The 13894-nt window shown below is 39.3% G+C and overlaps 1 protein-coding gene across 4 annotated transcripts in view; it reads right to left on the bottom strand.

Annotated features, from left to right (window-relative positions):
- Positions 1-13894, bottom strand: part of NALCN (sodium leak channel, non-selective) — a 303765-nt gene that overhangs the window by 190764 nt on the left and 99107 nt on the right. For all 4 annotated transcript variants that reach the window (XM_032881092.1, XM_032881089.1, XM_032881090.1 and 1 more), the window contains 3 exons: positions 6300-6442; positions 6063-6167; positions 903-989 (listed from right to left, as the gene is read on the bottom strand). In XM_032881092.1, coding sequence (XP_032736983.1) covers positions 903-989; positions 6063-6167; positions 6300-6442 — 335 coding nt within the window. The remainder of the gene's footprint in view (positions 1-902; positions 990-6062; positions 6168-6299; positions 6443-13894) is intronic.

The raw sequence follows: 13894 nt of genomic DNA, 5'->3' as shown, positions 1-13894 counted from the left end.
ACTGAAAACCAGAGTGAAGAAAATAAAATTCTCCAGGAGGAAGAGTCAGTTCTCAGTCCCTACAATGGCGTGGCTTGACCTTTCACCCTTAAAGAGTAGGGAAATGGACAGAGTGAAAATGCTGTGGGGGTGGTAGGGATGCTGCTTTTGGAAACGTGACATGGTTTTGAATAAGTATTATTGATATTTGGGGGCAGGGTAGGAGAACAAAGCAAGAGAAGGTGCCAGGCAGTCCACCAAAGCAAAGAAGGAGTTTATTGGGCTTTAAGTAGAGCCCAGGGCAGCCCAAAGAGTCCACAGGCCTGAAACCCGATGGTATATCCCCTGATCACTTCCCGGGACCTTGGGACCCATGTGCAATGCGAGAGTGTGTTGGCCGCAGGTACACCTGTTAAGGAAGCAGCTCTATTATGTCACATTGCTCAGATAGCTTGCACATGCCGAACAGACTACCTCTTAAAGGTACTCCTTCCCAGGTAATATATTCAAGGTAATATATACCTTGAATACCAGGTAAGGTATTCAAGTGAATTGCGATTGTGCCTGCCCTCCCTTAAATAATTCAGGCCTTTGTAGAAGAATACTTTCATAACATCCAATATGACAACAAAATTCTTCTCTGATTAGATACTGTTGGCACGCTATTATTATTTGTGTGCCTTCATTCACTTGAAATTGACCAAATCCCTGCTGCGTATCAAAAAAAAAAAATATATATATATATATATATATAAAAGGTAAGTCCTGGGAATGCAGAATGGAGTCAACTACTGTCCCTCACTCCAGGACCATGAACTCAGGCAGACCTACAGTTTGGAGAGCAGTGGACTTGGACTCCTTGTACAAAATAGAAGTCACAGACCTTTTTGCTGGGTGAATTTTAAAAACGGTATGTACGGCACCTGGAGGCAGGCTGGGGCACGTCCCTGGGGCTTGTTGACATCCACAGCTACCAGTTGCCAGCCACCAGCAGCGTCTTCATGAAACATCTTCAAGACAAAGAGGGAGATGAGTCAGAGGCACTTAATATGGAACATTGCGAACTCCTACTTTATGTCTCCAGCTTCTACAGTTTTCATGTTATCAAAGATTTGTCTTTTTATGGATTTATATTTAGAACATGAGTCACTCCAATTATGTTCATTGGAACACTGAAAACTTAAGTGAATAATAATCATAACAAGAACAATGGCCATCGCTAAACTGCATTTATTGAGTATTTCCCATGCATCAGGTCCTTTCTGCTTCACACGTGCTTTGCATATAATTGCCCAAATAGTCTTCTCAATGAGACTTGAAAGGAGATATTTTATCCCCATGATATTGGTGATTGATTATTACATATTAGACCTAGGGGGAAAATACAAATTAGAATTCCAAAGCTTTATGTCTGGTGTGTTTTTGATTGGGAGTGGTAAATTTTTATCTCTATTTAGTGGACATTCCTCACTGAGCCAACAGAAAAATATTCTCGGGAGAAATAGCAGAAGTGTGCATGTGGCACAGGGAAGGAGACTGGTTATTTTAATGGTGAAAGACTGACATATCACTTAGTAGACGCTGTGAAATTATTTTAACAGGGCCAAATTAATCTGCTCAGCAAAAATTTTATGTACTTATTTATGAAAACAAAAGTAGTTTCTTGTGTCTTAAAATACATAAGTGACGAAATTCAGAATGATACAGGACACCAAAATCTGATAGTCATTGAACTGGATAGCTAGATTGTTGGATGCCCATCTTACTGCATACTCTATTCCCTCCAAAATTAGTCGTCTATCAATATTACACCCAGCTGGAAGACAGTTCCCACTTATACATATTTTCCCTCTAGTATATTTTCTTTCCAATTCCTTTTGTGTGTGGAGGGGGAGGGGTGTGGTTGGTAGTGAGATAAGGTGGAATTAAGGATATTTATTTTTCCAAGGCACTAACTATAAGCTAGGTTTATTCCTGTCCAAGACCACAGTTTCACACACATAAGTAAATATTTTCTTTGCCATACTTATTCAAGCCCTGACATAAGTCTGTGTTCAAAAGGATAATTATTGATGGAAATATGAGATAATGCAAAGATCCCATGCCTAAGATTCCTGGGAGTAGAGGGAGTAGATCATTTGCAGAAAGAAAACTTGCCCTCTATGAAATAAGTGAGATGATGAGGGAAAACTGCCAAAATTCATAGACCTTAATATGTTTTTTTATTAGAAAACATTTTTTTAATGGTTAACCTGAAAATTCCCAACAATGCCAACCTACAAAGATCCATTCAGAAAAATGGTGTATCAGATATTCATGTGTCCTAGAATCAATACTTTTCAAAGACTGCACTGGGGGCTCTTTGCCAAGTGTGCCACTTATTTCACACTCCCCAACATATACAGAGAGCACCTACTATAGGACATGCTACAAAATACTGCTACACATACGCCCAATTTAATTATTCCATGAAGCATTATCCTGATTTATTTTTACATTATGCTGTGCTTACTGCAAGTGTAGCCACCGCCTGTCCATACATACCAACTAAATATTTTTAAATGACAAAATGGAGGTGCATATTTGCTCAAAGATTCTTTGACCCAAGACACCAATTAAAAATTGTTTTTCTCAGGTGCTAGGTACAGGATTCTGTTTCCCTTTAGGTTGAATTTTGAAAGGTGCTCTTAGTGGTAGGATCCAGCACCTCTCCATGAATAGGCTCATTCTGAGAATTCATACATAGGTTGAAATGCAAATCTTTTAAAGTTCCTGTCAGAATTCTGGGTGTCTCCTTTTAAGGAGCAAAGACAAAAGCAATCCTGTCAGTCACTAGCTAAAAATCTTCTGTACATGCATCTTCTACTCTCTTATCATGGCACAAAGGATCCCTGGGGTATATATTTGCTTTGATCAGTAGCAGACTCATTTTCTCTGTTAAATTATTTTTTTCCAGTTGACCCAAAATCAAATGAATCAATTTAATTGTTAGGAAAAGTGTTCTCTCAAGGTCACTTCTTTGTATAAAACGAAGTGAAGGCAATGCAGACATGTTTGATGCCCAATTTCTCCTCAGTCCCCTGAATTATAAGCCAACATTTAGATTGGTTAGTGTAACGGTAATGTGAGGTGGACAACAGGATATTCAAAGCCAGGAATCCTTGGGGTTCAGGTCCCGAGCAGCCAATTGTCCTCTCTATATCCCTCAATCTGACCTTAGTGGACCATAATTAGTATTATTAATATACAGTTCAATACATACTGATTTCCAGAACCTGCCTTAAGTCTCTTATCAGCACACACAACAGAAACATAGACTTTGTGGCCCTAAAGTCGAACAGTTCTTTTAGTCCTTCTCCAGGCAAGGTGAAATTAGCTCATCCCACCATGGATGAGTGTAGATGGGAAGGCCACATGACGGGTGACAGATGTCTGCAGGGAAGCATGTGAGGAGTGAGAATAAAGGTCTGGGCCTCCCAACATCCAGCTCGGGGGCGATATCCCTGCGCACGTGTGGCACGGGTAGTCCTACTGGGGACTGATGAATCACAGAAGAATGAGTCTCTTGGCCTTGAAACCAACAGCTAACTGAGCATGTGCAACAATGACCCATGGCTGATAATTATGCAGGTACGAAAGCCACCGTCCCCATCAGAGCTCAGGCAAACTAATGATTACTACTCTGAAATTTTCCACTTCATTTTCTCTTTGTTTTCCTGTTAAATGTTGTATTACAGTTCCCACCGGTCCTTTGGCATTAATTTTTTTTCTGCAATGTGTTTCGATGCTGTGGGCCGAAGGCAGGTTGCTTTGTTATTAAAAAACATTATAATATCAAAAAATGCCCAGTTCTCGGCACTGGTTCTCTTCTGCCTCCGAACAGTCCCTATGAGAGCCAATTCCTCTTAAACTGCCTGAGACATCAGAAGCCCGTCCCTTTATCCTGTTAATATGTGTAATTTTCTCTCCAAACACACAGCCCTCTTGGAAAAGTCAATGGACCCCAAGACACCAACAAGTCCACGAAGCCTGGGGACCCCCTTGGCTCTTCTGTGAGGCTGACTTAACGCAGCACAGCTGCAACCGCTCCACATGCTGAAGACTGGCGAGAAGCGTCGCCGTTTCTGAAAAGCTGTGTGTTCTGCAATACAATCACCATCTTTGTTTTATTTCCTCGAGGCCTACCTGTTTTACTACAATTAGAAACTACTGCCTTGGTGTTTTAAACTATTCAAGGAGAGGCTCTAGCGCGCAGCGGTCTGTCAGATGTCACAGATGTAAAACAGCATCTCAGGAAATGATGCTCCCCCTCCTTTCCTCAGACACAAAAGCCCCTGGGCCACTCGCCTAGTGGCTGGCGAGGCGCTGGGCGGGGCCTGTTGCCAGGCAGCCGGAGAGCGGGCCCACCGAGGCTGCGGCTGGAGCTCCGGTTGCCTAGCAACCGGGTCCTCAGCCACAGCATTTTTCTTAATGAAGGTGTTTCACGATTCTCGGTGTGATTACCTCTGCTGAATACCTAGACGCATTACCTCTGAATTACCTACTTATTCCTCCTGATTAAGTATAATTTTGCATCAAAACCATTTTGCACGTTTGCTGAATGTCCCCTTCACATTTCACTTTCTGTTAGAACTGCGGGCTGATTTGGTGGAGCGTCCAAACACTACTTTTCCAGCTGTGGCTTTATAAATAAGAGTTACTTAATAAGCATGATGTGGTTTTAAGCATATTTTAGGTCATCTCTCAGGAACACGGAATGTAAATTCTGTGCCGAGTTCATAGATCTATGCTCCATTCGGTTCTCAATCTGTATAAGCAGAAAACACACCTTCCAGAGGTTGTCACCTGGCTTAAAGGACATGCCAGAATGGACCTGGAACTTTATTATTTCTCACACTTCACTAGAGGGGATGACAGAAGAAATAAAAACTAGATGTGTTTTTTTTTTTTTTTTTTACAAATGTCATTTGTGGCATAACTTACATAACTTTAAAAAATCTTTCATGAAAGTTTGAATAGTTGCTTGCCAAAATTGAATAATATTAATACTATTTCATTCATTATGAGTTGACCAGACGATTTAAACACTTTCACAGCACCATAAAGATGCTGCGTAGAGCTTTTTCAAATATCAGCAAGGTTAATAGCATTTTTAGCATATAGTTAATAAAAGTTCAATTTGAAGGTTTTCAAAGTAAAATTTTTACCTTGGATCTTTCACAAATACCTTTGTCCACAGACCACTATTTAAAAGTCGTATTAAACTATTTACAAAGTTATATTAAATTTCTCTTAAACACGAATATTAAAATAATAGTCACAAGCATTAAAATCATTCCATTCTTGATTCAGGAATTTTTTCCTCTCTCTTTTATAAAGATTCAAACTACACTAAGATATATAAACCTTCCCTTCTTCTTTCTAAACACAAAAACAGAACCCTCCCCTCAAAATGCACACAAAACCAAACCAAAATTAAAAACAAAGACATTGGATCTGGACTGTCCTTCTATGTAATAACTGCCCTGTTACCTATAATTAAATTCTAGGGCACTCCCAGTTTCTTGGGAGCATAGGAGCGTCCTACTGAATATGTAGTGATACCTCAAAAATCACAAGTAGGCATTATGGGATCTTCTTCATAATTTGCCATGTTGGGACTGGTTCGTTCTGAATGAAATAAACTTTCCATTCCCCAAATAATTCTAATCCTATATGTACAGGCCATTATATTGGTTTTCAACTACATGAATAAATACTTATAAAAATGGGAAATTCTACAGTTTCCATTTTTATCTGCAAGCCTTCTGAAGACTTAAAATGGCCAAATCAAATTGAAAGTATATAGTAAATGTGGTGACAATCTTGGTTTTATATCAAATCCACCCTGTCACCCAGAAAAGCTGATCTGGTTGGTCTGGGCTTTTGCCCTTGCCCCAGCATTTTTGAATAGCTCCCTCCATGGGTGTGACCTAGAAGGTCTTTCTCAGGGGCTTTCCTAAGTTCCCTCAAGGCCCACTGAGGGTGAGACTGGATATGTCCATGTTCTAGTGGGAAAGGACATCAGCCCCCCAAAACAGTACCTGGGTGGTGGCTGTTGACGTCGTACTGCTCCTCGATCCCCACATCTGTTGAAACTGTACCCTGATCTCTGCAAATGTTTCGATGATGACAGCGATGAAAACATTCTGAAAGAAAGATCCCAAACCACGTTTACTAAAGACTGGGGATGAGGAAGTGGAGGGTAATAGAAAACAAACAAGAGATCTGCAGAAACGGCTGCAAAACACAGATTTTATTAGGACGAGTTTCGGTGGTACCTTCACAAGCCAGGCCAGGAAGAAGATGAGTGTGATGAAGTAGAAGTAGGACCGCCATCGCGGGAAGCTGTCAATGGCTCTGTACATGAGGAACACCCAGCCTTCCTGGGACGCAGCCTCGTAGACTGTGAATATGCTGGTGCCTGTCAGGACACACGAGAGCAGACTGAGTTACCGCGGGCTCTGGAAATGGGGCAACGTGGTTCAGAAAAACAATCAATATTTATCCAGGCTCATTTTCTCAATGACAAAGACTCTTTTAAAGGGACTGAAATCACATGCAACATTTGATTGAGCTTATTCTTAGAATTTTGATAAAGTTGTTTCTGACTTCAAGCCAGGGCAATTTCATGAGCAATAAAAGAACTTTATGTTCTATCTTTAGCCGTTCAATGCATCTAAGAGCTTGGAAAAGGAAACGAACATTCAAACCAAGTAAAGCTATAATAAAAAATAATGTGTACAGTATAAGCTTGCCACTTGGGACTTAACACTTTGAGTATGCTGAAAGTGCTTGTTATAGTTTTAGCCAAAATGAAATAAATTTGAAAACTGGGTTTCATTTGAAGTCACTTTCTCAGAGGGACACTAAAGTTCCTTAGGCTCTAAAAATTAATATGATGGAGCTTGTCTCGGATTCCATGGTGTTCACTGAATGCTGAAACGTAAGGCAGCAAATCACCAAATAGCACTTTGTCTGGAAGAACTATATCATTGGAAATGCTACTGCTAATGATGGAAAGAAAGAAAAGCAAAATAAATCAGACAGACTTTTGAAACAGTTCAGAGGAACCTAAAATGCCATTTGGGGGAAAGACAGTGTTCAATTCTCATAACATTATGAGGGATATGTTATTATTTCCCCACTTTATAGATGAGAAAACTAAAGCACATTAAGAATAACTAATTTATCTACGAATGCACAGATAATAATAGGGGAAGTAGAATTAACCCAGGCAATCTGGAAAGAGGCCCTGCATGTCTGTGATGACATCCTGCCTCCTGATCCCCTTTCTATGGTTTGTTTTCCCCTATCTGTAAAATGGGTAAATAATATCTCACAGGGTAGTGAAGACTAAATAATTTTATTTCTCTGAAGCCTTGACACATGGTGAGTACTAAATAAATTTTAAGTACTATTACTTTACAAAATTGTAAATAATTGCTTAATGTTATTTTGTGAAAAAACACATCAATAAAAAGTAGAGTGCTGAATTAAAGTTGTTTGTAAAACAAATACGATACACGTTGTTATTCACAAAACTATAAATATTTGCACCCCAATAGATTCCACGGCTATAAACAAGTTATTACAGGATATAAAACTAATATCTACCCATGTATGTTCTAATCACACAGAAATTTAAAACAAGAATATGCATGTAATCAGATGTCCAAACTAAGAAGGGGGTTACTGACGTTGGCTGGGGACCAGATTCCTCTCTAAGCCTGTACATAAAGGAAGAATAATTAAGCATCAATGAACCAAAGCGTGCAAGAAGAGGAGAAAAATCCTAGTGGTAACTGGGGACAAATGGGACAGAAGCAGCCTTGAAAGAAAAGCTGAGGAAGAAGGAAAGTGTATTCTCATTTAGTGAATGCCTATTATGCTAAGTACTGTATAGGAAACATAACTTCATAGAATCATGTTTTGTACATTGATAAGTTGTTGCCATAACAACTAGTATTTGTAAATCATATTTGGTTTCAAGGTTCTTTTATATATTTCAATGCTAAGGGAACCTCTAATGAGGCAGGTAGATGGGTAGGTGTGTATAAGAACAGGTATTATCCATCACATCCTTTTACAGAAAAGCAAAGTGAAGGTCACTAGTTAATGAATTTGCCTGGGGTAGAAAGTGCTAGAATGAGAAACTGAACCCACACCATCAGGTTCCAAATCTTAAACTCTTTTTTTTCTTTATCATCCTACTTTTCTTTTCTCTTGCTCGAGACTAGGACTTTCATGAGAGCATATTTTCTCCTATTATCCTTAGTTTGAATGAAGTCCATTTATTTTTCTTCCTGAGGGACTATGGTGGCTAAGGATATGGCAAACTGAGAAACTCACACAAGAAGATGGTTTTTAAGGAAAAATTCAGAGATGAGCAGCATGAACAAAAAAATAAAATGCCAACGGAAAACAGAAATCATTCTTTTCATTAACGATTCCTATGTACTAAAATGTCCAACATTTTGCTTTTGTGGACTGCATATGAAAAACAATTTTCACATAAAACAAGTAATTTATGTCCCTTATTTTCTTCTACTTATTTGAACCAAAAAAGAAATGTGTTTACAGAAATCCATTATGAACAACTATTAAAGCTTAATACTTTTACCAACTGAGCATTTACAGGTTAAATATGAGCATTGTCAATGTAAGGTTAAATTTGAGAGGAACACTGAATTAGCCTTTCAATATCTGTCCCGGTCCTCCTTTATTAAAACTACAAGGAAGATGCTATTTGGAAGTAAGTAAGTAAGTAAGTAAAAAAAAAAAAAGTATGTTCCAATCTTGAAGAGCTTCCATCAGTTTTCCTATTTTGGCACACAAAGAAAGGGAAAGAAGTGGAAACCCACCATGCAGCTCTAAGAGCAGTGTTTGTTGATGAAAAGATATGAGAGATTTGTGAAAATGTAACCAAACAACTCCCAGAGCAATGCTGATTACTGAAGGAAGAGCTTCCCCCATCTGTGAGCTACCCTGGGTCCAAGGCTTGTGAAGAAGCTACTGAGAGTTCTGGGAGGGAAGGCAGTTGGGTAAGACCTTCCTCATCCCTTCTCTGCTCCTGACTTTGCAAAGTGTATGAAAAGAAAATCCCTTTTGGAACGATATCCCAGTGGTTCGCCACCATTCAAACTGACAAAAATCAAGTTTATGATCATCTTATTTTCTTTGGTAAGTGGACGACACTGAAGAAGAAAACTAGCGCTGCTCATGATGCTTTGCACACGCTGCTCTCTGACACCCTCCCCCCACATCCTCTCACTTAGCTGAGTCCCATGCAGTGCCCTCGAGCTATACTCAGTTCTCAGCCCTCCCAGCCCACCGGTCACCTCACTTGTCCTGTGTCCTGTGTCATGCTCTCTTGTTCATCTCCCTCACTAGCACGAATTAGATGACTAACTTGGTGAGCACTCAAAGTTAAAACAGTATCATTCATGTCTGTACCTGGCATTGACAACACTCAAGAATTGTTGATAAACTAAACAATTATCATGGTACTAAGACATATGGAGGTTTTTCTCAAATATCTCCTCTTTTTTTTTTTTTTTAAGATTTTATTTATTTATTTGACAGAGAGATCACAAGTAGGCAGAGAGGCAGGCAGAGAGAGGGGGAAGCAGGCTCCCTGTGGAGCAGAGAACCCGATGCGGGGCTCGATTCCAGGACCCTGGGATCATGACCTGAGGTTTAACCCACTGAGCCACCCAGGTGCCCCTCAAATATCTGCTTTTTTAATCAATTCTTCCTCACTGTGAATACTGCACAGATAACTTGGAAGCGAGGGGAATAATTTTACAACTGACGTTATGTTTTGCTGACTTTCGACATTCCCTTAAAACGCATACACATATATAGACTTCAAAGCCCACACAAAATATAAACTGGAAAAGCCTTCATTCATTGTTGGATCCACCATGGGAGATTTCTAGAAAATATTACATATGATATATACAAAATATTTTTCTAGATACACCCCAGAACACTTTCAGTTCATTGTAATTATAGAACTAAACTTGCTAGTTGAAAAGACCACCACATTTTGTTAAGTGAATAATGATTCTACAAGAGCTTGTGGGGACAGAATGAGTTCTTTTCCTGCAGAACAATGTGGCATGCTCCAAAAATATCTCTGCAAAGCTACTGGAATTGTACCACGAAATTCTTGGACACCAAATTCTTAAAGCCCAAGTTCAAGTTGTAGAGGAAACAAAATCACAATGACCCTCAGCTCATCAATTCTCCTAATTTCATTCATCCTTCTTGACCTCGTCCATAGATGGTTTGAATTCAGGGGGTAAGAAGACCCGTTAGCCTACATCTAGGAAATAAACACCCTGGAACTTTCCACAGGCTTCATGTACTGAGACATAGCAGCACACTTTTTTATAACTCTGAGCAAAATTATATTTCCATTGTTTTGACTATCTTTAGTATTGCATTTATTGCTTGGCTATCATCTGTTCTTTTTCCATAAAAACAGTGATATATTGTGTCCTAGGACTATTCCCTATTGTTTCTTCTATTCTTAGGTTATACAACACCATTGAGTCATTCAACTTTCAAAACAGGGCCACAGGATTGTAGTGACAACTAATAATAAACTACTAACCTGAGGTCCCACCATCAGACTCCTTCAAACGCAAAATACCTGTGGTGCTATTCTAATGATGGTGATACCCAATCCATTGTGAAAAAATGGAGGCAATTAGAGTTGGTGATATAGCCTTGAGACAGATGAATAAGTAAGTATATCAGGCCCTAGTATGAACAATAACTTTTACCTCCATGCTCAGAATTCCCAATAGAACCACAAAGGTTCCTTTTAGGACCATTCATTCTATCCTCTCTTTCAATATTAGGATCCTAGGGGGCAGTGCTCCTGAACTTTAATCCCTCCAGTGATATGGAACACACATCGTCTTGAGGCAGCCCCATTCCAGGTCAGGCAACCCATCCCATTGGATGTTGGCTCTGGCTCAGTCCCTCCAGAATCTGCTCTTAGCTTTGCAAAGCAGGAGTCTGGAAGTAGTCCCTATATTTCCAGAGTGCATCACCCCTCCTTCTCCCTAGGTCATCCTGCTATAGACGCTTGTCTTCTTATCTGGTCCTTCAACCTTTCAACCTGCTGTACCGTCTATGAAACTGAAGTCATTGCCTGGCTTAACTGCCCACCAGGGCACAGATTCTCACTTATGGGTGGCACAATGACAAAATTCTCGTCATTCAAGAACATCAGTTTCCTTCCAACTCTTCAAAGTTGCTCTTTCTGTTCCTCTGGCTAACTTTGATTGGATCTCTCTCTTTTTGGAGTTCAGCGGATTGATTTTTCCTTTGCTACATTCCAGGTTGAGCAACCCCCTCAGCTGGAAGGGAAAAGTAAGTAACAAGTTTCTCTACCACTACACATGAGTGTCTGTGATATAAAAGGCAATCAATAATCTGCTCTAAACCAGTTGGTTTTACTGTGGAAGGATATAATCCCCATCCTAGACTCCAAACAGATGCCTATTGTAGCAACTACAGTTGTAATGAGCAAATATTCAGTCCTAACAGGGGGGTCAAATAAAAGAACATTCATAAAGAGCTTGATCTTTGCATGCTTCCATTACTAGAAATACAACTTGTTCAAGATGGGATGGATGGTGCTTCCTTGGTATTAATTTGTTTTGTCGTGTCTGCATTTATATAACTTACCCCCCAATGAAACTTTATTTTTAAACTCTGTTGCTCATAGAGCAATATTCTGATGAAACCACAAAACTAATAGGAAAAGAAGAGCTTTCCATAATTTAAGGGGAAATTTCACTCAGAGGTAAGTTGTCCTATCTGTTTGGATTTATGTAGAATTCACTGTTATTTAAATCCTGAATATTTAAATAACAAACTAAAACTGGCTTCATTAACACTCTAAGCCAGGGTTCCTCAACTTTGTTACTAGGGGAAATTTGGGATGAAAGAAAGCTTTGCTGTGGGGGCCTGTTCTGTGCACTGTAGCATCCCTGACCCCTGCTTACTAGATTCCAACCGTACTCCCAACCCCCAAGGTGGGAAAACCTGAAATGCTTGTAGACATTGCCCCGTATCCCCGGGGGAAAAAACTGCCCCTGGTTGAGAACCATTTTTTTAAATTTGACAGTCTTTCTTATTCTATAACTCTATCCTGTGGTGCCTTCCTAGCTCAGAGCCTTGTATATGATTTGTCTTTATTAAGTATTCTGAACGGAACTGAATTTCCTCTCTTGACACAGGGGAAAATGGATTGTGGGATTTCTCAAAACTTCTCCTTTGGCTTATTATGAGCAGTTTGGAGGTTAAACAATTTTAGGCCAAAGGAGAGACCTAAAAATGCATTTCTGGACTATATTTACAGTAGTCTACATTTGAATTTGACATTTTATTCATCTCTAAAGACTTTGAAGGCTAAAAGCCTAGATCCTAAGACATCATTTGTTTATAGAAAATATCTGCCACACAGCAGATAACTCGATAGTACCATTACATTAATATTTATGAGTTTTCTGTTGCAAAAAAAAAAATCTTATTTCTTTTTTACTTCCTGCAGTTTCATAAGATGTCTATACACACATGCATCTGGTGTGGGGGGGAATATTTTCGTTTGCAGAATGAGATATTACAAGTATATTAAGTTTTAAAAAGAAAAATCACATAGTCTGAATGAAATTAAGTGGCACAAAAATTTTCCTCACCAAAAATTATAGTGGCACTTTCTGAAATATTTCAAGACAAACCACAAACACACGTGTTTAACAAGTTTTGCATCTGAGTCAAAAGGAGGCATTCACTACATTCAAGACAAACACAGAAGAAAACAGACTCATCTGTGGTCCACATTCACCCCTCTCGGCTGTCGGGACGATGAAGCAGAGTGTTGGAAAGAAGGCTGCTGAGTGGTGCAGGACACACGTGGGTGTAAGTCTTAGGAGTGGAATCTCAGCAGCCACGACCGCATTTCAAACAGCATGGTGGCCTCTCTAACTGAATTACAACTCATAGCTTGGGGTCACCTTTGACAACAGGCTCTACACTGAAATCCTTTTTGCTTTGGTGAGCTCCTATTCTCTTTTACCTCCCCTCTGTATTTCCCCTCTGCAATTTCCCTCTCTGGTATAAACTTTCTCCCACACATCTTAACCGCGTATTTAGACATCTTGGCCAACAGTCAGTTGTAAGATTCATTGTAACTTTGTACAATATGTCTTCCTCCCACCAAACTGCCCCACACCACCTTGTCATTTACCTCTTCACCTGAAGAAGTAAACTCTTAGATCCTGAGACTTGGATCTGTGGTCGTAATACATTTTACCCAACGGTGGTTATTATAAAAGCAAATACCAAGAAGAGATCTGTATCCTTACAGTGGACATTTAGGTTCAAAGTAATAAAGCTTTGTCACTAAGGCTGAATGTACCCACATACAGGAAATGTGAGTCAGGTCAGTAGACCAGCATTGCCAAGAAAGGCCCATCTTGAATGACAGACATTTACTAAACAATAAACCAGCTAGAATTAAATTATTTGGGATGATGTCACCTTTCTAAAAAACCTTTATGAACAATGTTTCTATTCCTTGGAATCATATTTAATTTTACTAAGATATAAATGCAAAATAATGAATTCAAGTATTTTGCCTGATAGACAGTGATGTAACTTACAATTATAATAATCTACACAGAACCCCTTGACATGCTCATCTAAAGAGCTACTCACATCCAGCCTGAGAACTGCCATGTGGTCATGAAAGAGCAAAACAAAACAACACTTTATATTTGTTCTTCCAGCAAACACAAAGGGACTTTTTTTATTCTAAATGTTTTAAAATGTATTTATAAACCTTATGTTTTTG

The sequence above is a fragment of the Lontra canadensis genome, unplaced genomic scaffold, assembly GCF_010015895.1.
Source record: "Lontra canadensis isolate GAN:19392208 unplaced genomic scaffold, GSC_riverotter_1.0 scaffold73, whole genome shotgun sequence".
Taxonomy (NCBI): domain Eukaryota; kingdom Metazoa; phylum Chordata; class Mammalia; order Carnivora; family Mustelidae; genus Lontra; species Lontra canadensis.
Note: the sequence above shows the minus strand (reverse complement) of the source record. Positions and strands in the feature narration are given on the sequence as shown.